The following is a 23,675-nucleotide window of genomic DNA, read 5'->3' on the forward strand; positions in this document are numbered from 1 at the left end:
CCTGTGACCCTTCCCTCTGCTTGTATTCTCTCGCTTTCTCTCTCTCTCTCAAATAAATAAAAAAAAAAACCTTTTTTTAAAGAGAGAAAATGAGGGGGCGAGGGACAGAAGGGACGGAGATGGGAATCTGCAGGTGGTGCAAAGAGGACATTACCTCCACCTAGAATGTTTTATTTTCCCCTACATGCATTTGTCAATTATTTATTAGGGTCTGCTATGCTCCAGGGACTGTTCTAGGCACTGGGGCACCACAGTGAGCAAACACGAACCCCTGTTCTCTATGGGATGAGATGGACCAACCAGAAACTAAACGAGTGACTGACATGGTATTTTTTTAAACATAAAGGATATAAGGAAAACATGGTAAAATGTTAAGATCTAAGAAATTTGAGTGGTGGGTGCCCCGTCCTTGGAGAACTCACACTCCCCTAAGTACATCAGCTACTAGCAGTCAGACAACTGCTGCATTAGGGAGTTGGTCTTGTACCACAATGGACACTTGGACAAAGTGCCATGGAGGGGACCTGGATGAGGAGAGTTGGGGAAAGCTTCACGGAGGAGGTGGCACCTCAGCTGGCCTTGGAGATTTCACTAAGTACACAGGAGAGAAATGGCACATGCAGCAGAGGAAACAGGCTGTGCAAAGGCCCAGAGGTGCGGAGGTACACGTGTGGCACAGTGTTGAAGGGGTCATCCTAGAAAGAACCTTGGTTTTCCGGGCGTGATATTTCCCCCATGCCCTGGGCTCTCCTGATGTCTGGGTGAACCTAAGGTATAGTAGGGGGTCCCTCTCTCTCCTCCCTCTGGCTGACCACCGTGGGCTGCGCCCTCTGTCCTTCCCCTTCCAGGTGGGCCGGCAGCCCCGCCTGCTGAAAGTGGAAAAGAAGTGGCTCTTCCCAGCTTCCTGCAGCTTCTTCTTCCTGTTATCTGTGGTTATGACCGGCTGCTTCCTATGGCAGTACCACCTCCCCAAGCTGAAGACCAGTGAGTGCACAAGCATCCTTGAGTTTCTCCCCCCACCCGCGGGTCCTGTGGGCCGTAAGCTGATCTGAAGGTGTAGGGGTAAGAAGACCCCAAGACTCAGAAACTCTGGCCTTTATTCTGACTCCAACCCTCACTGGCTGTGTAGCTTTGGGACACTCACATGATCTTTCTGTGTCTTGATGCTCTAATGTCTAAAATGAGGACCCCAGTGCCACAGGGGTTTCCCTAAACTACCCGATCTGGCTGTAAAATTCAGGGTCCCCCAATAAGGGCAAATGGAGTTTCTCTTGCCTGGTAGGATCAGCCCTCATGGTAGGATCTTCAGGCCCTACACCCCTTTAAAGATCCTCCCCCAGCTATATCTAAGACCCTGGGAGGAACAATGAGGTGTCCTTGGACAGACGCTGCCATTGCTTGGAGCCTCTCCATCTGGGGGCTGGTCAAAGCTTGGCAAATGAGCCACCACTGCTGGGCATATCCATCAGGCCCTCTGTTGCTATAGCAACCCCTGTGCCCTTCAACCTGTCGAGATCCTGAATCATCCAGAATCCCAGCTCTCTGCTGAAGCTGGGGTGAATGCCTCTCTCCAGTCCTCTTGTGTTACAGATGCCCAAGGCTCAACACGGTGGCCTGGGCTCCCAAAGTCCCACAGAGATACTTTGCAGAAATGGCTCCTTTTATTTTCTTGCTGGCCTTTTCTTCTCCCACCCAACCCATTCTTTCTAGGGTAAATTCCTTTACCAGGGTTTTCTTGGACTCTAAAGCAAACAGTCCCCAAGTAGGTGGGTCAGCCTGTCCTCTAGGGCCATGCTTCTCAAACTGTCAACCTACCAATCCAAAGCAGACCAGTACTGCTGTAATATGGTACATACAAATGAAATTAAATGAAAACAAGAAAGAGAAATTAAATGAAAAAAAGATTATAAATAGAAGCCCAAGTTTTAAGATTCAACACATAATTACTCCATCAAATTGCTATAGAAGTTTCTAAATGCGTGTTTTTAAATCTTCTCCTTAATTTGTCACAAATGGGAACAGTTCATGGACCTGCTTGGGTCTACTGAGTATGGTGATCGAAGTCCTCTCCCTCGTGTGGGTACCACCTGAGAGGCTGTTAAAAATGAGGATGCCCTGGGTCCACCCCTTATCTACTGAATCAAATCTGCATTTTTAAAAATAGGGTCCATACCCAGTGTGGAGCCCAGCATAGGGCTTGAACTCATAACCCTGAGATCAAGACCTGAGCTGAGATCATGAGCTGGATGCTTAACTGAGTGACCCACCCAGGTGCCCCTCAAATCTGCATTTTGAGATTCCTGGGTGACCTTTTGTACAGGTGCAAATTACTGCAGGGCCCTGGGCTTGAGCCATACCTGAGTCCCAGGTGAAACAAACTGGCTGAGACCTCCCTACTCCAATGATTAAACCTATGTCAGGGATTTGTTGAGAGATCTTCCCCAAGGTTTGTAATTTTTCTGTTTGGGACCATATCGGTTATCTAATGCTGAGTAATTAAAAAGTAATTAAAATGTTCCAAACCTACTGGCTTGGAACAAAGTGATTTATACTTCTCGTGATTCTCTGGGCCTGCTGACAGTTCTGCTGCTGGTCTAACCTGGGCTCTTTTCAATTCAGGAGACAAGTCACCTGGGTAAGTCCCTCTATGTGCACACCTGCTCCATGGCCGCTATTCCAGGCTTATCCACGAGGGGGCAGTGTTCCCAGGGAGCAAACTGATCAGGCCTAGTTTTGGAAGGCACCCAGACAATTCATCCTGACAAAGTCACAAAGTCAGGCAGATTCAAGAGGAATTGGATGGGAGGAGTTGGATGAACTTATGGCCATAGTGAGCCTCCCACATACTGGCTGCTCTCAGTTCTGAGTCGTCTCGGGACATAGTGGGGGGATGCCTTCACGAAGGGTGCAGCTCCTAGGGGCCCTTACACCCTCCCCGCTCTTCAATGTTCTTCGAGGACCCAGGGAGGTCTGGAGCGGCTGCAATTGATCTGTAGGCCTGAACCCCGTCCTGCCAGGGCCCACATCTTCTCCCCTGAGGTTCCCAGGAAGCCATACTCCTGGACCAAAGCAGAATGGGACTGAAACCTGCTATTTTGGCCCCACAGCTCTGGTGACAGAAGGCGCTGTCCCTTATGGTTTAGGCCTGAAGCCCTAAGTGGAGCCCAAGTGCACTTCTCCACCCAAATATATGATCAGAATCGGGGAAGCAGAGACAGACAGACAGGTAGACAGACATGGCTGAGCCAGCCCCAAGGAGGCAGAATTTTTCTAAGGCAGCTGACTACATGGAGGGGGGATGCCAGTCATGTAAGAGAGAAGAGCTGCCAACCAGGAACCATGGCCTAATTGGTATTTTGAAGGCCAAGCATCACATGTGGGCATGGACTGTCCCTTCTCTTCCCAGGCGGACTCTGCCTTTTGCCCCTTGCTGCCCATAGCAGGTGGTTGTACCCTGCTATCTCCCGGGGAGGCTGCTGCCAGCTGGGAGGGCTGGCCCCGAGGCACGGCTCTGCCCTTTGCTGCCACCGTCCCATCTCTTCTAGGATGACCCCTAGACTCCTATCCTGATCTTTGTCCCCCACTCACCATGTGATGTTCCCTCCAGGTTCCTTGGGACCAGAGGTGACCTCTGCCCCTGTGAGAATGTGTCCCCGGTACCCTGAGCCTGTGCCTCTGGCCCACCCTCTCCCTGTGTTGAAGGAGGCCCTGGAAAAGGTCAGTGATGACCCAAGAGGGGACTGGGTGTGTGGGCTCGGCCTGGGTGATGAAGGGGAGGGCATAACCTGTGCGCTAGCAGTGGTATTCATGCATTTATTCAACATACAGTTCTTGAGCACCTACTCTGTGCTAGGCACCAGGGCTATAGCAGGAAGATAGTGTCCTGCCCTAAAGAAGCTACTAGTCTAGAAGTGACAGAGAAGTCAACACAAATAACATCTACAACACGGGAAAGAGTGAGGATAGGGGACGTTTGGGGAAAGCAGGGATACAAAGAATTGGCTTTGGGGTCAGGCTAGGCTTCTGGAGGGAGTGGTGTCTAAGCTGAGACGTGAACAAGTAGGAGATACCTAGAGGATAGATTCACGTGACATTCACATGACAAGGGAGCTTGGAGGAGTGACATGCATGCTCTGGGCAGAGTGGCCAGCATGTGCATAGGCCCAGGGGCAGCAGAGTGAAGGCAAGGGACACACAGAGAACTACAGGGAACTTCAGGCTGCTGGGGCCAGAGGTGGGCCGAGGAGGACAGAGCCCCTATCCCAGAGGCCAGCACAATACGATTAACCACCCCCCCATGATGCCTTTTAGGACCGCATGATGGCCTAACACTAGAGGGGGCTGCCAGCCAGTCCTAGCCTGTGCCACTCAGACCCCACCCCCTGGGCCACTCACATCAGGAGACCGACAAATGGACAAATGAAACATGACCAGAAGTACAGGAGCCAGCAGCATGGCGCAGGGACGGGACAGGCATCCAGGACAGTTGAAGAGACAGGGGGTGATGTGTGTCCACGTGGGAGAAGGTGTGAGCCAATGCAGGGAGACACCATCACTGTCTGCAAATACAGGACAAAGTTAGCAGAGGAGAGGGAGCAGAAGGGTGCTGGGAAGCTCCAGGGTCATAGTAATGAAAACAGAGCAGCAACGATAACCACGGCTGCCCTCTGGGGAGCACCTAGTGCATGGTGGCTTCTTTCTAGGAATGCCTCGGGAGGCCCCGTCTACAGAGGAGGACACCGAGGCACACAGGGGCAAAGCTAGCACCGGCCTGGGAACCACAGGTGGACGGAGCTCTGGGTTCCAGATCTGTGTAATCACCTGGCAGGCCGGTCCAGCAGTAAGTTAGGAGCTAGGGCTGGCCTTCACGTGGGCTTCTAACCCTGACTCCATGAACCTTTAGCTGCTTAGGGCAAGTCACTTTGTATCTCATGGATTTAATCTTCTCATCTGTAAGACAGGGAGAAATGAGCACTGAACTTGTTATGAGACTTCAATGAAACGATGCGTGAAAATCACTTTATATGACACCCGGCACATTCCAAAAGTCCAACACACCTAGGAGTTCTCACCATCACTGCATTTCATTATTGAAAACAATGTCTTTTCAATAAATGTTCAAAGAGGGCCTAGGGGCCCTCCTATAGTGACTTCTCTAACATTAGGAGGTGAGACTAGGCCTCCTGGGGGTCTTCTAGGGCATCAGAGGGGGGTTCCACTAGATCAGTAGTTTAACCCCTCCCTCTTTTTACATTTCGCCAAAGAAATGTTTCTTTGGACAAAAATCTTCATGAGGAAGCCCTACATAGAAAACACATGTGGAGCTGCACCGGTTGTAACTGGATGAGGGTCCCATCCCAGAGGGTATGAGAACCTGAGGTCTGGAGGCTCCAGTGACAGTGGGGAGAGAACAGAGGGGAGTCAGGCCAGGGCTGCTGTGTGCAGGGTGTGGTGTGGGAGTGCGCAGGGCATGAAGAATGAGTGGAGTGTGTCTCTGTGCCTGTACTTGAGCCTCCTGCTCCTTTCCTCCAAGGTGGACAGGATCCTGCGTCAGGCGCTGTCTGCCCCGGGCCTGGCTGCCGTGTCTGCCGTTGTCATCCACAATGACACTGTGCTCTGGACTGGGAACTTTGGGAAGAAGAATGGCTCAGACCCGGCCTCTGGGCCCCCCAACGAGTACACCATGTACCGGTCAGCCGGGTGACCTCCAGGGTCCTGTGGAGCAGGGCAAGGGATGGGAGGACAGGGGAGACCTAGGAGATCGGGGGACTCAAGAGAACCATGGCTAGGGTTCACACTGCCAGGGGCCTTTATGAAGTCCTGACGATTTTATAGATGAGGAGACTGAGGTCCAGAGTGGACCAGAGAGTGCCCAACATCACACCATGGTGGTAAGAGGTCAGGAAGAAATTCCTTCCGGAGAGTTCTGAGGAGCTCAAAACCTCCCTAACCAGAAAAGTTTCCCTGTGTCCCACCCCCAGCCCCTTCTATCTGCCACAAAGGGACTATAACCAGTTCCTGGGTCCTTGCCCCTGATCCCTGTCAGCTGGCAGCAGTGGTCCAGATGGAAGAAACGTGGGACCCTCTGCTGCACATCCAGAGTCTCCCTGCCGAGGTGCTGCCTGTGGGATCCCTAAAGCTGCCCATGCAAAGTGAACATACTCAGTCCCAGAGATACTGTAAGGACCACAGAGGTTCCAGTCACACTGCACCTGCTGTGTGCCAGGCATGGGGCCAACAATTCTATTTGCTGTCACCGCTGAACACTTACTACCTACCTGCCCGGTTTGTTGCCCAATCTCATTCAATCTCTCCTACCACCTGTGAAATGGACAATGAAACTGAATCTCAGAAAGATCTAATACTTGCCCAAGACCACTTGGCCAGTGTGAGGCAGAGGTATGGTCCCAACCTACGTCTGTTCCAGAGTGGGAAGGGCCTGGGTTATGGCCTGGCATGGGGTGGGTGCTCAAGAGTGTCCACCCACCACTGTGGTACATTCTCAAACATCCCAAAGGCAGTTCTACAGAGGCTGGTGGATTTCTGACTGAGGGCCTGGGCATGGGTGGGCTCAGTGCTTTCCTAGAACACTACAGAGTTGGGGCGGGGAGGTGCAGGGTGGATGTGGGTGGTGGGGCCAACCGCATTCCTCTGCACCCTCGTGCCCTTAACACTGTCCAGGATCTCCAGCCTCTCCAAGATCTTTCCGGTCCTCATGCTATACCGGCTTTGGGAGGAGGGCATCGTGGCCTCCCTAGATGACCCTCTGGAGCGCTATGTCAGCACCTTCACCATCAACAATCCGCTGGGCATGGCGTCAGCCCCTGGACAACAGAGCCTGATGGACGGGCTGGAGGAGGTGGGCCCAGCCCCAAGGCCTTCATCGGTCACCCTCCGAAGGATGGCCAGCCAGCTCTCAGGTGAGCAGCTCTGAACTTCCCCAGCTCAACCCAAACTATTTCAGGTGAGTTCTCACCCAGCCAGGCTGGCCATACCACCCTCTCACCTGCCCTGGATGGTGGGCCAGGGGTAGATAGATCTGGTGAGGTAAAAGCTGAGGTGAAATCTGGGAGTTTAGGGGCAGCCCAGGTGGCTCAGTGGTTTAGCGCCACCTTCAGCCCAGGGCGTGATCCTGGAGACCCGGGATCGAATCCCACTCGGGCTCCCTGCATGGAGCCTGCTTCTCCCTTTGCCTGTGTCTCTGCCTCTCTCTCTCCTCTCTGTGTTTCGCATGAATAAATAAATAAAATCTTAAAGTCTATCTGCAAAGAAAATTTCTGTAAAAAAAAGAAATCTGAGAGTTTAGATCAAAGGGACAAATCAAGATCAGGTGGCAGGTTGAAAGGCAAGATCTGCTTATTAGGTCAAGGACAAGCCAATTATTTGTACTCAGTTCTACACTGAAGACCTAATTTCCCTCAATATACAAAGATTGCCTACAAATCAATACCAAGACCAACAACCCAACAGAAAAATGGCTGAAGAACAGGAACAGAATAGACAGCTCACAGAAAAGTACAAATGGCCCTTATGACTACTAAAATGATGATCAACCTCATTCACAACAAAATATATGTAAATTAAAACCACTGAACAAAACACCCCCCCCCCCCCCACCACCATCATCAGGCTGGCAAAGGCCAAAATGGTGAGTGTACTAAGTTGGTGAGGTTAATGCTGAAATAGGAGGCCCTCTTATCCATCCGTGGTGGGAACTTAAATTGGTGCAACCTGTATGGGGGACAATTGATAACATTTATCACAATTTAAAATGTATATATCCTTTGACTCAGCAATTACTCTTGTAGGAAATTCTTCTACAGAAGCATTCACACGTGAGTGTTATGAGGTAGGCACACATTCATTACAGCCCTGTTTGTAATAGTGACAAGTGGAAACACTTAAAGATAGGATAGGGGTATACAATCAAGATGTAGCCCCAGAAAAAATGTTCTTTATGTGCTGAGATGGAATAAGACACAATGTTAATGTAAGTAAGGAAAAAGCTCAAACAGTATATTATATGCTACCATATGAATAAAATATGGATAAAATAATACACACATTTAGTGCATACTTGTACATGAATGTATATAGGTAAGAATGTATAATGTACATATTATATAACACACTTATGTAAACCTAATGAATATACACATACCTGCCATTCTATCATCTCCAAAGGCCTGAGGTCTCAGTCAATGGACATGCCTGGTTATCTCTTCTGAGCCCAGATGGTGTCCCCGAGGCTCAGCGAGAGGATGGAGCCTCCCAAATTAATTCAGGCAGGACAGGATCAGTCATCGTCGTCGTCTTCTTCTTTAAAGATTTTACTTATTTATTCATTAGAGACACAGAGAGAGGCAGAGACAGAGGCAGAGGGAGAAGCAGGCAGCCTGCAGGAAGCCCGATGTGGGACTTGATTCCGGGATGCCAGGATCACGCCCTGAGCCAAAGGCAGACACTCAACTGCTGAGCCACCCCAGGTGTCCCTTCCTCTTTTTTTTTTTTCTTTAAAAGAGTCTATTTATTTATTTGAGAGAGAGAGTGAGCAGGGGGAGGGGCAGAGGGAGAGAGAAAAGCAGACTCCCCGCTGAGTAGGGAGCGCAATGCAGGGCTCAATCCCAGGACCCCAGGATCATGACCTGAGCTGAAGGCAGATGCTCAACCGACTGAGCCACCCTGGTGCCCCAGGATCAGTCTTCTGGAGGGAAGGCGGCCCAGTGGTTAAGGGCACAAGCACTGAAATTCCAGCCCTGCCCTTCCCAGCTGTGTGATCTTTGGCAAGTCATTTAGCTTCTCTGAGCTCTATGTTTCTCTTCCATTTACATAATTAGTGGGGATTAAATGAGCTAATGAGTATAAAACACTTAGCAGAGCACCTGGCACACAGCAAGTACTTGTCAGGGTAGCTTTGGTTATTATATAGCCAGGGTTAGACCTAGGTTCAGTGGGGTCTGATGTGGATGTAATTCTGGGGGTCCTTTTTAAGGGTACATCATTAAAAATTCAAAATTAGATACAGGCCTTGGAAGGGGCCATGCAGGTGAGGAACCTTGAAGCTTAGGCTCCTCCAGCCTCCTGTTAAATCCACCCGGGTTGTAACTCTGACTCTAGCGCTCCCTCTAGGGGTGTGTTGTTGGATTCTCCTTTAATCCATACCCAGGGACCCAAGCACCAAGTGCTTGGTCAGTTTTAAAACATTCTACACATCTTCTCCTACCGTCTCAGGGGCCCAGCTGAGCCAGTGGCTGCCTGAACAACTCTGTTCTAGGCTCTCAAAGTCTTTCGTGATGGACTCGCACTATAATCTATGAACTCTCTCCCATTCCTGGAGCTTTTCATCCATTCTCCAGGTTAAGCCTTCCAAACCTCACAAGGAAACCACTGCAGGTGCTTAAGCCCACTTAAAGATGGGCAAGTAGAGGCCTAGAGAGGTAAAGTACACGGTTTTAGGTCGCACAGCAAGAAGTGCCAGAGTCAGGGGGTGCCTGGGTGGCTCAGTCAGTTAAGCAATCGATTCTCGATTTCAGCTCAGGTCATGATTTCAGAGTTGTGGGATTGAGCTCCATATTGGGCTCTGTGCTGGGCGTGGAGCCTGCTTGATTCTCTCTCTCCACCTCTGCCCCTCCCCTTTACAATTAAAAAAAAAAAAAGAAGAAGAAGAAAAGAAAAAAAAAAAAAGAAGAAGAAGAAAAGAAAAGAAAAGAAAAAGAATTACCAGAGTTAGAGTCGGAACTTAAATTCAGGACTCCAGACTTCATCTCCCAGTTGCTTGAGCCAAAAAAGCTCTGAGTCACCCCCGATATCTCCAATCCCCACACCCTTCAAATCTCCTCCAATAGTAAATTCTGTTGGGTCCCCACTCAAAATATATCCAGAATCCAACCACTCCTCACCATCTCCACTGCTAGCACCCAAGTCTAAGCCACCATCAATTAAACATGGTTTTTCAAGTCTTCTTACAGACTTCCTTGCTTCTGCCCCTGCCCCTCAAAAGTCTGTTTTCAAACAGCAACTAGAGCAACCCTGATAAAATATAGGTCAGTCCTCTGCTTAAAACCCCTGCAATGGTCACATCCCACTCAGAGAAAAAGCTAAGTCCTTCTAGCACCTTCTAGCACCCCATGGCATATCCCTATATCTCTCAGCTCCAAAGTCTCCCTCTTCTCACTCTTCTTCAGCCACTTTGGCTGTTCCACACTGGTCCCCAAACATGCCAGGCACTGTTGACTCAGGGCCTCTGCATTAGCTGTTCCTTCTGTGGGAGACACTCTTTCCTCACACTGCTGCATGGCTCTCCCCCTCACCTCCTCCAGCTTTCACCTCTCAAGGGTCACCTTCTCTGTGAGGACTTCCTCTGGTCACCTTGGATAAATAACAATCCCTCCCTTCTTACATGCAATTATTTTTCCCCACAGCATGAGTATTTATTTATTATCTTCCCCTTCACTTGAATAGAAACTCCTTGTGGGCAGGGACTTTATCCTGCTCACTACAGAACCTCCGGTCCCAAAACAATCCTTGAAACAAAAGGGATGCTTGAAACCTATTGATTGGAAGGATGAAAAGAAGCCCAGTCTTGTGATCCTTCCAAGGCTGGTTGCATCCAATAAACAGTAAATTCCAAGTGGGCAGAGGAGTCAGTTCCACAAAACCTGTTTGAGTACGGACCTCAAGAATTTTGTGGAATCAGACCTCTATGGTTGATGACAATTATTTTTGAAACAGTTACTGCGACCAGACCCCATGCTAAACATTTTTAAAATTTTTTTTATTTATTTGAGAGAGAGAGAGAGAGAATGAGAGAGCGAGCGAGCACAAGAATGGGGGGAGGGGCAGAGGCAGAAGCAGACTCCCACTGAGCAGGGAGCCCAACGCACGGCTCAATCCCAGGACCCTGGTATCATGACCTGAGCCGAAGACAGGTCTGAGCCACCTGTGCTAAGACAGGTCTTAGTCATCCTATGCTAAGTATTTTATTTCAACTAATCCTCAAATGAGCCCTATGATATAGGAAATTATTTCCCTCGTGTTACAGATGAGAGGACTGGAGCTCAGAGAGTTAAGTGACTTGCCCAGGAAAACACAGCCAGGATTAGAGTCCATGCTAGACGACTTCTTCTGCTTCTTCTTCTTTAAAGATTTTGTTTATTGATGAGAGAGAGAGAGAGAGAGAGAGAAAGAATGGGGCAGAGACACAAGCAGAGGGAGAAGCAGGCTCCATGAAGGGAGTCTGATGTGGGACTTGATCCCGGGACTCCAGGATCACACCCTGGGCTGAAGGCAGCGCTAAACCGCTGCGCCACCGGGTCTGCCCTCTTCTTTTTTTATTTTTTTATTTTTATTTATTTATTTTAATTTTTATTTATTTATGATAGTCACAGAGAGAGAAAGAGAGAGAGGCAGAGGCACAGGCAGAGGGAGAAGCAGGCTCCATGCAGGGAGCCCGACGTGGGATTCGATCCCAGGTCTCCAGGATCACGCCCTGGGCCAAAGGCAGGCGCCAAACGGCTGCGCCACCCAGGGATCCCTCCTCTTCTTTTTTTAAAGTGGTTTTGTGGTCCTTAGCTTTCAATTCATGGAAGGTGGGGGAGGGAGTGCACCCAGGGACCCACTTCCAGCTGGCCCAGCAGGTCTGATCACTGCTCTTCCCCAGGGCTGCCTAGAAGGCTCCGGTCCACTTCACTGCTGTGGAGGGGCAGCACCCAGGAGGCCCTGAACCTGCTCAAGGATGATGTGCTGGTGGCAGACCCGGGAACCAGGTGAGGAGTGTGTCTGATGCCCCGACAACATTAGGAACCTCCCAAGGCGACATACCCCTCCTAGGAGAGAGCCTGTGTCACCTCATCGTAGAGAGCTGGATCCTCAGGGATCCCTGAACGCATCCCCTGTTCCACAGCTGGGAAGACAGGCCCAGACAGGCGGCACAAGGCAAGGGGGAAGCTGGGCCCATGTCCAGTTCTGTGTGAACCTCGTATTCTGTTAATACATCAACTCAACTTTTTTTGAGCATCTACTCAACTGAGATATAGCACCTAGCTTTATTATTATTATTATTAGATTTTGCTTATTTATTTGACAGAGAGCACAAGCAGGAGGAGCAGCAGGCAGAGGAGAGGGAGAAGCATGCTCCCTGCTGAGCAGGGAAACCGATATGGGGCCCCATTCCAGGACCCCGGGATCATGACCTGAGCCAAAGGCAGACACTTAACCCACTAAGCCACCACCCAGGCGCCCCCAGCACCTAGCTGTTGAGGTACAGCGGGGAACACATGTAAAGCAGGCTGCTCCTCATGTAGTGTGCATTCTTCTGAGTGAACAGAGGACATTTTTATCAGTGAACAGATAAACAAGAGAAATACAGATTTTGCCAAGTGCCATAATGGAACTAAAATGGGACGCTGATGAGACGAGGAGTGGATGCAGTAGGGCTTGGGAGAAGGGAGGGCTCCAGTCCTGCCTCCTATTTGTTTGTTCCCCTTGAAGTCCTGGCTCCCTGTCATTTTCACCCCACAACAGTCGGAGACTCTAGTTTTCCATTTGATAAAAATAAATCATACTAAAGTGTAGGAACCAATGAGACTTGTTTACCACTTTTCCCAGGTGCATTGCCGAGTCCAGGCTGCTGTGTGCCCCTGGGCAATTCTCTGCGCCCCTCTCTGGCTTTTGGTCTGTCCAGGGGGTAGGAGAGTGACTTGTGTGCAGTGACCGGTGGAGTGTCTGCCGGGTCTGACCGTGTGGGATGCAGCGAGGCAGGTTCCTCCTGAACCGCACCCAGTCCACGAAGAAGCTCGGGTGGCGTCCGAGACAGTCTGGGTGGGTGGCTCGGGGCTCCTGAGGGCCACCCATCCCAGTTCCCGCCCTTCCTCTTGCAGGTGCCATTACAGCACGCTGGCCTTCTCGCTCCTGGCCCACGTCCTGGCAGCGCACACGGCTCAGGGCGACTACCAGCGCTGGGTGTCGGAGAACGTGCTGGAGCCGCTGGGGATGGAGGACACGGGCTTCGACCTCACGCCGCCCGTGCGCGCCCGCCTGGCGGCCGGCTTCTACGGCAGCGGGCGGCCCGCGCCGCTCTACGACCTGGGCTGGTACCGGCCGTCGGGGCAGATGTACTCGACGCCCGCCGACCTGGCCAAGCTGGCCATCGCGCTCCTGGGCGGCGCGCCCCCGCGGCTGCTGCGGCCCGACGCGGCCAAGGCCCTGCTGGCGCCGCTGCTGGCCTGCCCGGGCGCCTACTTCGCCGACGAGACGGGCACCCCCTGGGAGTTCCACGCGCAGCGGGGCTACCGCGTGGTGCGCAAGGACGGCGACCTGGACGGCTACGCGGCCACCCTCGCGCTCGTGCCGCCGCTGCGCCTGGGCCTCGTGCTGCTGCTGGCCGGGCCGCGGCCCCCCGGGCGCGACCTGGTGGCGCGGGCCTACGACGCGCTGCTGCCCGCCCTGGAGAGGGCCCTTCGCGAGGCCGAGCCCCGGCCCGCCCCGCCGCCCAGCGCGCGCCCCTTCGCCGGCTACTTCACCTTCGCCAACCTGACCTTCTACGAGGTGCGCCCCGGGCCGGCGGGCGAGCTGCGCCTGCGCCAGTTCGGGCCCCGCGTGGGGGCGCTCGTGCCGCCCGCCTTCCGCACCCTGGCGCTGCGCCACCTGCGCGGCCGCGTCTTCCAGCTGCACGTGGCGCGCGAGTTCCCGTGCGCGCTGCCCCTCGGGGACGCCTGGCTCTCGCTCGAGGCGCAGCACGGCCAGCTCGTCCGCTTCTACCCGCCCGACCGCCACGGGCTGTGCCCCGGCTTCGACGTGCCCGGCCTCAACACCTACCGGGTGCTGCGGCTGCCGCGCAAGCCCGCGCTCCAGGCCCCGTGACGCGCCCGCCTCCGCGGGTCCCCGCGGCGCGCTCAGAGACCCCGCGGCTGGCGGAGCGCGCCGGGCTTGAGCGGTTCCTTCTCCGTGGGGTGGAGGAGTTAAGTGCAGACACTGCGAGGGGGCATCTCGGAACTGGCCTAGCGAGGGGGCACCCCGGGGTGGCTCGGCGGTCCGGCGCCTGCCTTCGGCCCGGGGCGCGACCCTGGGGTCCCGGGATCGAGTCCCGCGTCGGGCTCCCGGCGTGGAGCCTGCTTCTCCCTCCGCCTGTGTCTCTGCCTCTCTCGCTCTCCCTCTATGTCTATCATGAATAAATAAATAAAATCTTAAAAAAATAAAAAAAAGAAACTGTCCTAGCAAGTTGACAGAGTACCTTCTTCTTCCTCCTCCTCCTCCTTCTTCTTCATTCTTCCTTCTTCTTTATTCTTCCTTCTTCATCCTCCTCCTCCTTCTTCTTCTTCCTCCTCCTCCTTCTTTATTCTTCCTTCCTCCTCCTCCTTCTTCTTCATTCTTCCTTCCTTCCTCCTCCTCCTCCTCCTTCTTCTTCTTCTTCTTCTTCTTCTTCTTCTTCTTCTTCTTCTTCTTTATTCTTCCTTCATCTTCCTTCCTCCTCCTCCTCCTCCTCCTCCTCCTTCTTCTTCTTCTTTCTTCTTCTTCTTCTTCTTCTTCTTCTTCTTCTTCTTCTTCTTCTTCTTCCTTCTTCTTCTTCTTCTTCTTCTTCTTCTTCTTCTTCTTCTTCTTCTTCTTCTTCTTCTTCTTCATTTTATCTATGTATTTATGACAGACACAGAGAGAGAGGCAGAGACCTCTCCTGGGACCACGCCCTGAGCCAAAGGCAGATGCCCAACCACTGAGCCACCCAGGTGCCCCCTAAGGCGTACTTTAAAAAAAAAGATTTTATTTATTTATTGGAGAGAGCACATGTGAGCAGGGGGAGGGGCAGAAGGCGAGGGAGAAACTCAAGCAGACTCCAAGCTAAGCCCGAGTCTCACCACCTGACCCCGAACCAAGAGTGGGTTGCTTAAGGGACTGAGTTACCCAGGCGCCCAGAGTATGTTTGTGTCTGTTGAATATAAGACAAAATATGGGTTTGTATTTTGTCTTTTAGAAATCGACCCTACTGAGTTTTAATTTGTATAAAACGAAATGCACACCTTATCAGAGTTGACGAATATTTATGCCCATTACAATCAAGATATAGAAAATTTCCATTATCCCCTAAACTTCTTTTGCTGTCAGTCTCCTCCCCTGCACCCAGCCCTAGGCAACCACTGATCTATTTTTGTCACTATGGATTAGTTTTGCCTGTTTTAGAATTTAATATAAATGGAATTATACAGTGTAGTCTTTTGTGTATGTCTTTCCCCCCCTCAGCATGATGTTTTTGAGGTTAATCCATGTCTTTACGGGTTAACAATAGTTTGTTTCTTTTTAAAGCTTTCTTTTTAAAAGATTTTATTTAGTTATTCATGAGAGACACAGAGAGAAAGAGAGGGCCAGAGACACAGACAGAGGGAGAAGCAGGCTCCAGGCAGGGAGCCCGATGTGGGACTCGATCCCAGGACTCCAGGATCACGCCCCCGGTGGAAGGCAGGTGCTAAACCGCTGAGCCACCCAGGGATCCCCAGTTTGTTTCTTTTTATTGCTAAGTAGCATTCCATTGTATGGGTACCACATTTGCTTATTCATTCACCTGTTGATGGACATTTGGGTTGTTTCCAGATTTGGGCTATAAGGAAAAAGCATTCCTGTATAAGTCTTTTTGTGAATACATGCTTTCATTTCTCTTGGTAAATAGGTAAGTCGTGCAGTTTTCCAGAGCACTTGCATTATCTGGATGTCCAGCAGCAAAATGTGACACTTCGGTTGCTCCACAGCTTTTAAAAACTTAGCATTGTCAGTCTTTTCAACTTTAGGCATGCTGGAGGTTGTGAAGTCCTAGCTCACCTGGTTTCAATGGCATTGTAGTCCTCATATTGTAAAAGTTCTCTATATGCTCTGGACGCAAGTGCTTTGTCAGATCAGGTATTGCAAATATATTCCCTCGGTCTTTGGTTTGCCTTTCCAGTTTCTCTCCTAATGATGTCTTTTGGTGAAGAGCAGAAGTTGTAACATTTGGATGAATTTTATGCCTGTTGGATCCAATACAAAACTTAGGCTTGTCTTTTGCATGTCCTTTAAAAAAATTAACCTTTTTATTTTGAGGTAATTGTAGATTCACATGCCGCTCTACGAAATAACTCATGTACCTTTTACTCAGTTTCCTCCACTGAAAGCATCTTGCCAAACTATAGTTACAATAGCATAAGCAATAATTGGCATTGATAGAGTGAGGATACAGAACATTTTCATCAGGACAAGAATCCCTCATGGTGCCCTTTTCTGGCTGTGCCCACTTGCTTACCAACCCCACCTCCTCCTTAACTCCTAGCAACCACCAATCTGGTTTCCATTTCTGTAATTTTGCCATTTTAAGAATACTATATGTATGGAGCCATACAGTATATGATTTTGGGGGATTTTTTTTTCACTCAGCATAATTCTCTGGAGATTTATTCAAGTTGTTGCAAGTACCAACAGCTTTTGTCTTTTTGTTATAGAGTAATGGTTGCATGGTATGGATGGGCCACAGTTTATTTAGCTATTCATTTGATGAAAGACACCTGGCTTATTTCCAGTGTTAGGCTATTACAAATAAAGCTGCTATTAACCTTTGTTTACAGGTATCTGTGTGAACATAAGTTTTTATTTCTCTGGGATGAATGCCCAGGAGTGCAACCGATGAGTTGAATGGTAGTCATTTGCTTTTGTTTTGTCTTGTTTTGTTTTGTGTTTAAGAAACTCGTCAAACTGTTTTTCAGAGTGACTGTACCATTTTGTATTCCAATCAGCAATATATGAGTGATCTGGTTTCCTTCATTTTTCTTTTTCTTTTTTTTTTTTTTTTAGCTTCCCCACATTTGTGCCATCTTTTGGTATTGTCATTATCATTATTTTCGTAACTGTAATCTCTTTCTTTCTTCTTTCTTTCTTTCTTTCTTTCTTTCTTTCTTTCTTTCTTCTTTCTTCTCTCTTTCTTTTTTTTGTAATTCTAATTTCTTGATAATGAATGAGGTTTTTTTTTTTTTAAAGATTTATTTATTTATGATAGACATAGAGAGAGAGAGAGAGAGAGAGGCAGAGACACAGGCAGAGGGAGAAGCAGGTTCCATGCAGGGAGCCCGACGTGGGACTCGATCCCGGGACTCCAGGATCACGCCCTGGGCCAAAAGCAGGCGCCAAACCGCTGAGCCACCCAGGGATCCCCCCAGGGATCCTTGATAATGAATGAGGTTGAATTGAATTTGTTTTCATGTGTTTTTTTTTTTCCTCCCAATCCATATATCCTCTCCAGTGAAATGTCTCTTTATGTCTTTTGCCCATTTCCTGACTGGACATTTTAAGAAATTGTAGTTTTGGGAGTTCTTTGCATTTCTAGATACTGGTCCCTAGTTTGCAAATATGTTCTAGTCTGCGGCTTGTCTTTTCATCCTCTTAACAGGTGTGTGGTGGTATCTCGTTGTCTGCACAGCTTTGGCACACGGGTCATTGTCATTGTGTCTTTGTCCTTTTCTGGCTTTATCATACTTCCTTGGCCAAACCCCTTCACTCCCTAATTTGTATCTCTATCCCGACTACTCCCCTGACTCCAGACTCATGTGTCCAACTGCCTACTTGGTGTTTAGGAGGCATTTCTACCTAATGTCCCAAAGGGAACCTCAGTCTCACCTCCAGACCAGTTCCTCTTGTAGTCTGTCCAACTCAGGTAGTGGCAGCTCTGTCTTTGCTGTTGCTCAGGGCAGACTCCTGGATCCCCACTTTCTCTCACATCCATTCCATCCACAAGTCATGTTGGCTTACCTTTACCGTGTCCAGAATCCAATCTCTTCTCATCACCTCTGCTCTTCTCGCCTTTTCCAAGCCATCATCCTCTCCCTCCAGGTTTATTATAGCAATTCCCTGTCTCCCCACTTCCACCCGCCGGCCCCCCACCCCTGTGGTGGTTAGTTTTCTGTGTCAGCGTGACGAGGGTAAATACTCAATTATTCAAACACTCATCTGGATGTTGCCATGAAGGTATTTTGCAGATGCAGTTAACATCTGCAGTCAGTGGACTTTAGGTAGAGGAGATTACTGTCAAAAATCTGGGTGGGCCTCATCCAATCAGTGCAAGGCCTGAAGAGCAAAACTGTGGTTCCCAAGGAGGAGGGAATCTGCCTCTGGATGTGGCATCGGCTCCTGCCTGAGAGTTTCCAGCCTACCAGCCCCAACTCCAGAGTTTGGATTTGCTAGCCAAATCATGTAAGCCAATTCTTCGAAATAAATCTCCTAATATATATCCTAGTGGTTCTGTTTCTCTGGAGAACCCTAACTAATATCCTCCCAGCCATCATTCTCCAGAGCACTCAGAATGATCCTTTTAAAAGTCATATCATGGCACCTGTATTCTCAAACACTGTCCGGGCTTTCATCTCATTCAAAGAAAAGTTGAAGTCTATACCATGGCCTGTGGAGGACCCCTGTTCTTTCCACTCTCCTCTTGTTCTCTCACCCTCGGCCACCTTGGCTTCCTCGCTGCTCCTTGAACATGCCAGGTGTCCTCGGCCTTTGCTCTCGCTGTCTCCTCTGCCTCTACAGTTCTTTCTCTGAGAACCACTCCTCTCTTCTCTTTGATGTTTACTCATCCATCACCTTCTCAGTGAGGCCTTCCTTGACCACCCCATTTTTGCAAATTGATAATTTTTTTAGAGGATTTTATTTATTTATTTGAGAGAGAGAGAGAGAGCATGAGCAGGGGGAGAGGCAGAGGAGAGAATTTCAAGCAGACTCTGTGCTGAGCGTGGAGCCTGCCTGATGCAGGTCAAGATCCCATGACCCTGAGATCATGACCTGAGCTGAACCCAAGAGTTGGACCCTTAACCGACTGAGCCACCCAGGCACCCCAATTGATGATTTTTGTAAAGCTATGTCTGCTATATTTCCAGCACCTGGTGAACTGACCATCACTTGAAGGCAGTCAATAAATACTTCAGTAAGTAATGAATCTCCATTTTCTAGGTGGTGACATTGAGGCTCAGAAAGGTGAAGCAACTTCCTCTTATGTCAGACAGCATTAGTGGCAGAGATAGGATTTGAACTGTCATCTGCCTGAATGGGAAGACTGTGCTCTTAACCTGCTGCATCAGTCCCTCCATGACTGAGAATCCATACACTCATATTCATATGTCTTTATGGAAGGAATGTGTATGGGGCATGAGGGTATTGATTCATTTAGAAATATTTTCTGAGTGCCTGCTGTGTGCCAGGCAGTGTGTTAGCACCAGGGGCATAATAATTAGCACAGACACATCTGTATGTTTGTACCTGTGTTTCTGTGTGCATACACGTGCATGTTTGTGTCTGGAGTGCTTGTCCATATGTGTATTTGTAAGTGTGTATCTTCTGTTGTGTATGTGAGTATAGCTTTGCGCCCAAGTGTGTAGGGATATGAGACAGCCCAGTTTTGGAACAGACCACCTGGGTTCTAATCCTGGTTCCCATTCTTATTAGCTGTGTTAACTGTGGGCAATCTTCAAAATACTGTACCTTAGTTTTCTTATCTATCAAATGGGGATAATGCCAGTTGTCCCCTTTCTGGCATGCTTTAGGGGCTTGCTACTCAAGATATAGACAGGACTGGTGCCTGCCCTACAACTGTTTGTTTCTGCTCTATGACAAGATAGGTACAGAAATTTCAGGAATATTTGTGGCATCGTGATATTGCCATAGCACCCACGTATGAGATCAGGACTGGTCTCATGTAACAGGGTACAAACAAGTTTGGGTGTTGAGTTCACAGTCAGACCATATACTGGTTCACAAAAGACTGGAAATTAGGAGCAAAACAAAACCCCTCAAAAACAAACCTGGTCTTTCACCACAGATAATTTGAGAAGCACGGGTTTAAAAGATTAAGCAGGATGGTACATGTAGAGCACTCAGAACCACACTTGGCACAGGGGAAGGATTCTGAGAGTTACCTGTGGTCATGCTGTGGGGGTGAGTGTTGTGTATGTGTGACTTGATCTGTATGGGGTGAGTTTGAACATGAACCTGTAGCTATGGGTGTGTGTGTGTGCATGAATGTGTGGGTGGGTGCCTATTTGTAGCTGATGGCAAAAATGCGTATAAAACCGCACTGGTTCCTTTGGGCACGAGGGGGTTTATTGCAGGTGTTTGAGTATGTAGGGGTGGGGTTGGGGCAGGCTTTAGCACACTTCTTGCTGCCTCAGGACCCTCCATCGCCAGGGGGGAGGAGGGGCCATGGCAGCAGCAGTAGTAGTAATAAAGTCTCAAGTTTTACCATTATGCCATCCAGGGGGCAGCAGGGGAGGAAGTGCCAGCAGTGGAGAGGGTGGGGAGGCTGCTACTGGCCCCAGGACCCCACACGCTGAGTCATCAGGGATTCTCAAGCAAGGCTGGTCCAGGCAGACACTTTGGTCTGATGGGATTGGTGGGGATTGGGGTGGGGGAAGGTGGTGGTGGGGTGGACTCTTGCCTAGTGTGGGGGGAAGGGGTCCCATGGCTATGATGCCAAACCTGGTGAGAATCTATGGGGGAAATCTCCTCCTCTGTTTCTCTTTTTTTCCTTGGTGACATCTTTGTCATAGTGACATCTGTGTCCCTGTGAAATGACTGAGACGGTGGATGCCCATATAGAGCCAGGAAGGGCAAAGAGAGGTTGCAGCTACTCCCTGGATGGGCAAGAAGAGGGTTGAGAGGAACAAGGGTTTGGTGAGGATGTTGAGGGGCAAGAGACCGGGGTCAGTGTCCCTGAGCTAGAGCAACCCCCATGAGATTGTGCTGGATCTTGGAATGGGCAGGAGAGTCTAGGGAGGGCCTGGGGTTAGACCAGGGACCGGGACAGGTGGAACTAGTAAGGGGATCCAGACTTCTCAGAGGAGCTGGGCTAGGACAAAGGAAGCTGTCTGTGGCATTGGGTCTGAGGCCCCAGGATGTTTAAGAAGGCCTTAAGTTTGGGACACCTGGGTGGCTAGTGGTTAAGCATCTGCCTTCGGCTCAGGGCATGATCCTGGGGCCTCAGGATCGAGTCCCACATCGGGCTCCCCGCATGGAGCCTGCTTTTCCCTCTGCCTGTGTCTTTGCCTCTCTCTCTCTCTCTGTCTCTCATGAATAAATAAAATCTTGAAAAAAAAGAAGAAGAAGGCCTTAAGTTTGCACACTGAGCTCTAATTGTGCTGTGTGCCCACAGGTGGTGTGTGACCCAATGGGCCTCACTGTGGGTTCTCAGAATCTCCTCCACCCAGTAGCCCTCAGCCCCTGATAGGAGCTGGTAGCCTTAGAGTCTGTATCTGCAAATTGGTATAAAGAATCATTTATTACTGTTTAATATGGTGGTCATGTTTATATTTGCACTACTTACATCACAAAATACATCCATGTTGGCTTCATATGTTTGTATCTGCTGTTCCCTCCATGTGGAATGCTTAGCTTCCAGAACTCCCGGGCCTGCCCTAGAACCCTGGTCAGGACCCCGAGGCGCTCCCACTCAGGATTAACTGCACCCTTCCTGGAAGCTGTAGGCACTTGGACTGTTGCACATTTGCCCTGAGTTGGAATGACCAGAGTACCTATTGGCTTCCTCCATTGACTGGGGAGCTTCTGTAAGTGAGGGCCCGCGTCTAAACCGCTACGGCATTCCTGGTACCATGTCTGGCACTGTGTGGGTGCCCAGTTGGTGTGCAGTGAGCCCTGATAAGCCTGATAATGCCCTGATAAGCTCTCCAGGGCGGGATGCACATGTGGGTCATTTCTGTGTTCCCCATGGGATACAATACAGCACCTTTTGTATAGTAGAAATACAGTAAGTATTTTTTGTTTTCTTAAATTTTATTTATTTATTCATGAGACACACACACACACACACACACACACAGAGAGAGAGAGAGAGAGAGAGAGAGAGAGAGAGGCAGAGACACAGGCAGAGGGAGAAGCAGGCTCCATGCAGGAAGCCTGATGTGGGACTTGATCCTGGTACCTAGGATTATGCCTTAGGCCGAAGGCAAGCGCTAAACTGCTGAGCCACCCAGGGATCCCCAGTAAGTATTTTTTGAATGAATAAGTATTGAATGAATGAATCAAATGACAGATTCATAGATTCCCATTCTCCCTGACTTGCTACCCCGTCTTGTTCCCAGGCCTCACTCCAGCCTCAGCTGTGCTCTACCTCTAACCTCAGAGCATTATTACCCAAGCTCTGGCTTACTTCTCCAAGTCTGCTCCCAGAGACACTGGTCCCATTCTCTCTAGAATGGGAAATTCATGAGGGGGGCACTTTATGGGATGAGCACTGGGTGTTAGGTAGGCTATATTTTGGTAAATTGAACTCCGCTAAAAAAAAAAATTAAAAAAATAGAATGGGAAATTTGGTAAATGAGAACACCTTTTTTTTTTTTTTTTAAAGTTTTATTTATTTGAGAGAGAGATTGAGAAAGAGAGAGAGCACATGTGAGCAAGCGAAGGGAGGGGCAAAGGGAAAGGGGGAGAGAGAGAAAATCTCCAGCAGACCCCCCAGCTTGAGCACAAAGCCTGACCCAGAGCTCCATCTCACGACCCTGAGATCATGACTCTGAGATTATGACCTGAGCCAAAACCAAGAGTTAGACACTTAACTACTGATTGAGCCACCCTGGTGGCCTGATAACACCTTTTCAGATGTGCCCTTTTAGCATATTTAAGGCTCTGTAATACCCTGAAGTAAAGAAATCTTGTCAACTTGCCTAAGTCCAGAATTTGCCTAATGTATTTGACCATGATCCTTCTTTGAATCCCCCCAGCACTTTTTTTTTTTTTTTTTTTTAGCAGGTCAACTGACATTTATCTGACAAATGTTAATGGAGAGTCTACTGTGGGTCAGGCATTGTCCTGCAGAGTGTATGACAGACATGGACCCCCTTCTGCCCAGCAAAATACTAAAAGCTGACATCTAGAGTGTGAAGGACCTGCCATGCTCCATCTCATTTAATTCTCCTCTGCCCTCTAGGTGTTAGGTATTATTGCCCCATTTAACAGATTTGAAAATGAGGCTTAGAGCAGAAATATGATCTCTCCAAGGACACATAGCTAACAGATGGCAGAGTTGTGATTCCACGCCTAGGATCCCTGATAGCAGAGCTCAAAATCCTAAACATGAGTGTGCTCCTAGTATTTGCTCCAGCTCCACACCCGACTCCAGCCCAGGCCAAGTCCCTGCCCCACCCTCAACCCCAGTCCTAGCCTTGGCTGCATTCTTAGCCCTGGACAACTCCTAGTCATGCTTCAGGACCCTGCTGAGAACCTTTAGGAGCACCCATGTGTTCCCTGGGGAACCTCAGTGGAAAAAGAAAATACCACAAACCATGAGTCCAAGCGATAATTTTTACAATTCACATTTATTTTGGAAAAAAAAAAAAAAGGTTCTGCTAAAAATACTCCTACAAAGGCATTGGAGTAACAGGGTCAGGGTTGCTCATGACACAGCTGGTGAGATTTCCTTGGTCACAGCAGTGGGGGTCCGGAGGAGCCAGGTCTGACCCCCAGCCATCGCCACCCCAGCCGCATCACTTCCCAACCCCCCAGCATTGTCAGAAAAACCCATGCTCATGACCAAAGGAAACAGGGTTCTGTGAAACCCTGCCAGATGCCCCAGCCCCCGGCTGAGAGCTCTGGGCTGTATGGCCCTGGCTGGAGCGGACACCTGGGGATGGGGATGGGGATGGGGGCACTCTGGGTGCTCACCT

General features: G+C 49.7%; 1 protein-coding gene across 1 annotated transcript; it reads left to right on the top strand.

Annotated features, from left to right (window-relative positions):
• The first annotated feature begins 920 nt into the window (after positions 1-920).
• On the top strand, positions 921-13,860 carry LACTBL1 (lactamase beta like 1). Its single transcript, XM_026012473.2, has 6 exons — positions 921-984; positions 3,608-3,717; positions 5,534-5,691; positions 6,682-6,920; positions 11,660-11,765; positions 12,879-13,860. The coding sequence occupies exons 1-6, from the start codon at positions 936-938 to the stop codon at positions 13,858-13,860; spliced, it is 1,644 nt and encodes a 547-aa protein (XP_025868258.2). The 5' UTR covers positions 921-935.
• The last annotated feature ends 9,815 nt before the right edge of the window (positions 13,861-23,675 follow it).

Source organism: Vulpes vulpes, chromosome 2 (assembly GCF_048418805.1).
Source record: "Vulpes vulpes isolate BD-2025 chromosome 2, VulVul3, whole genome shotgun sequence".
Taxonomy (NCBI): domain Eukaryota; kingdom Metazoa; phylum Chordata; class Mammalia; order Carnivora; family Canidae; genus Vulpes; species Vulpes vulpes.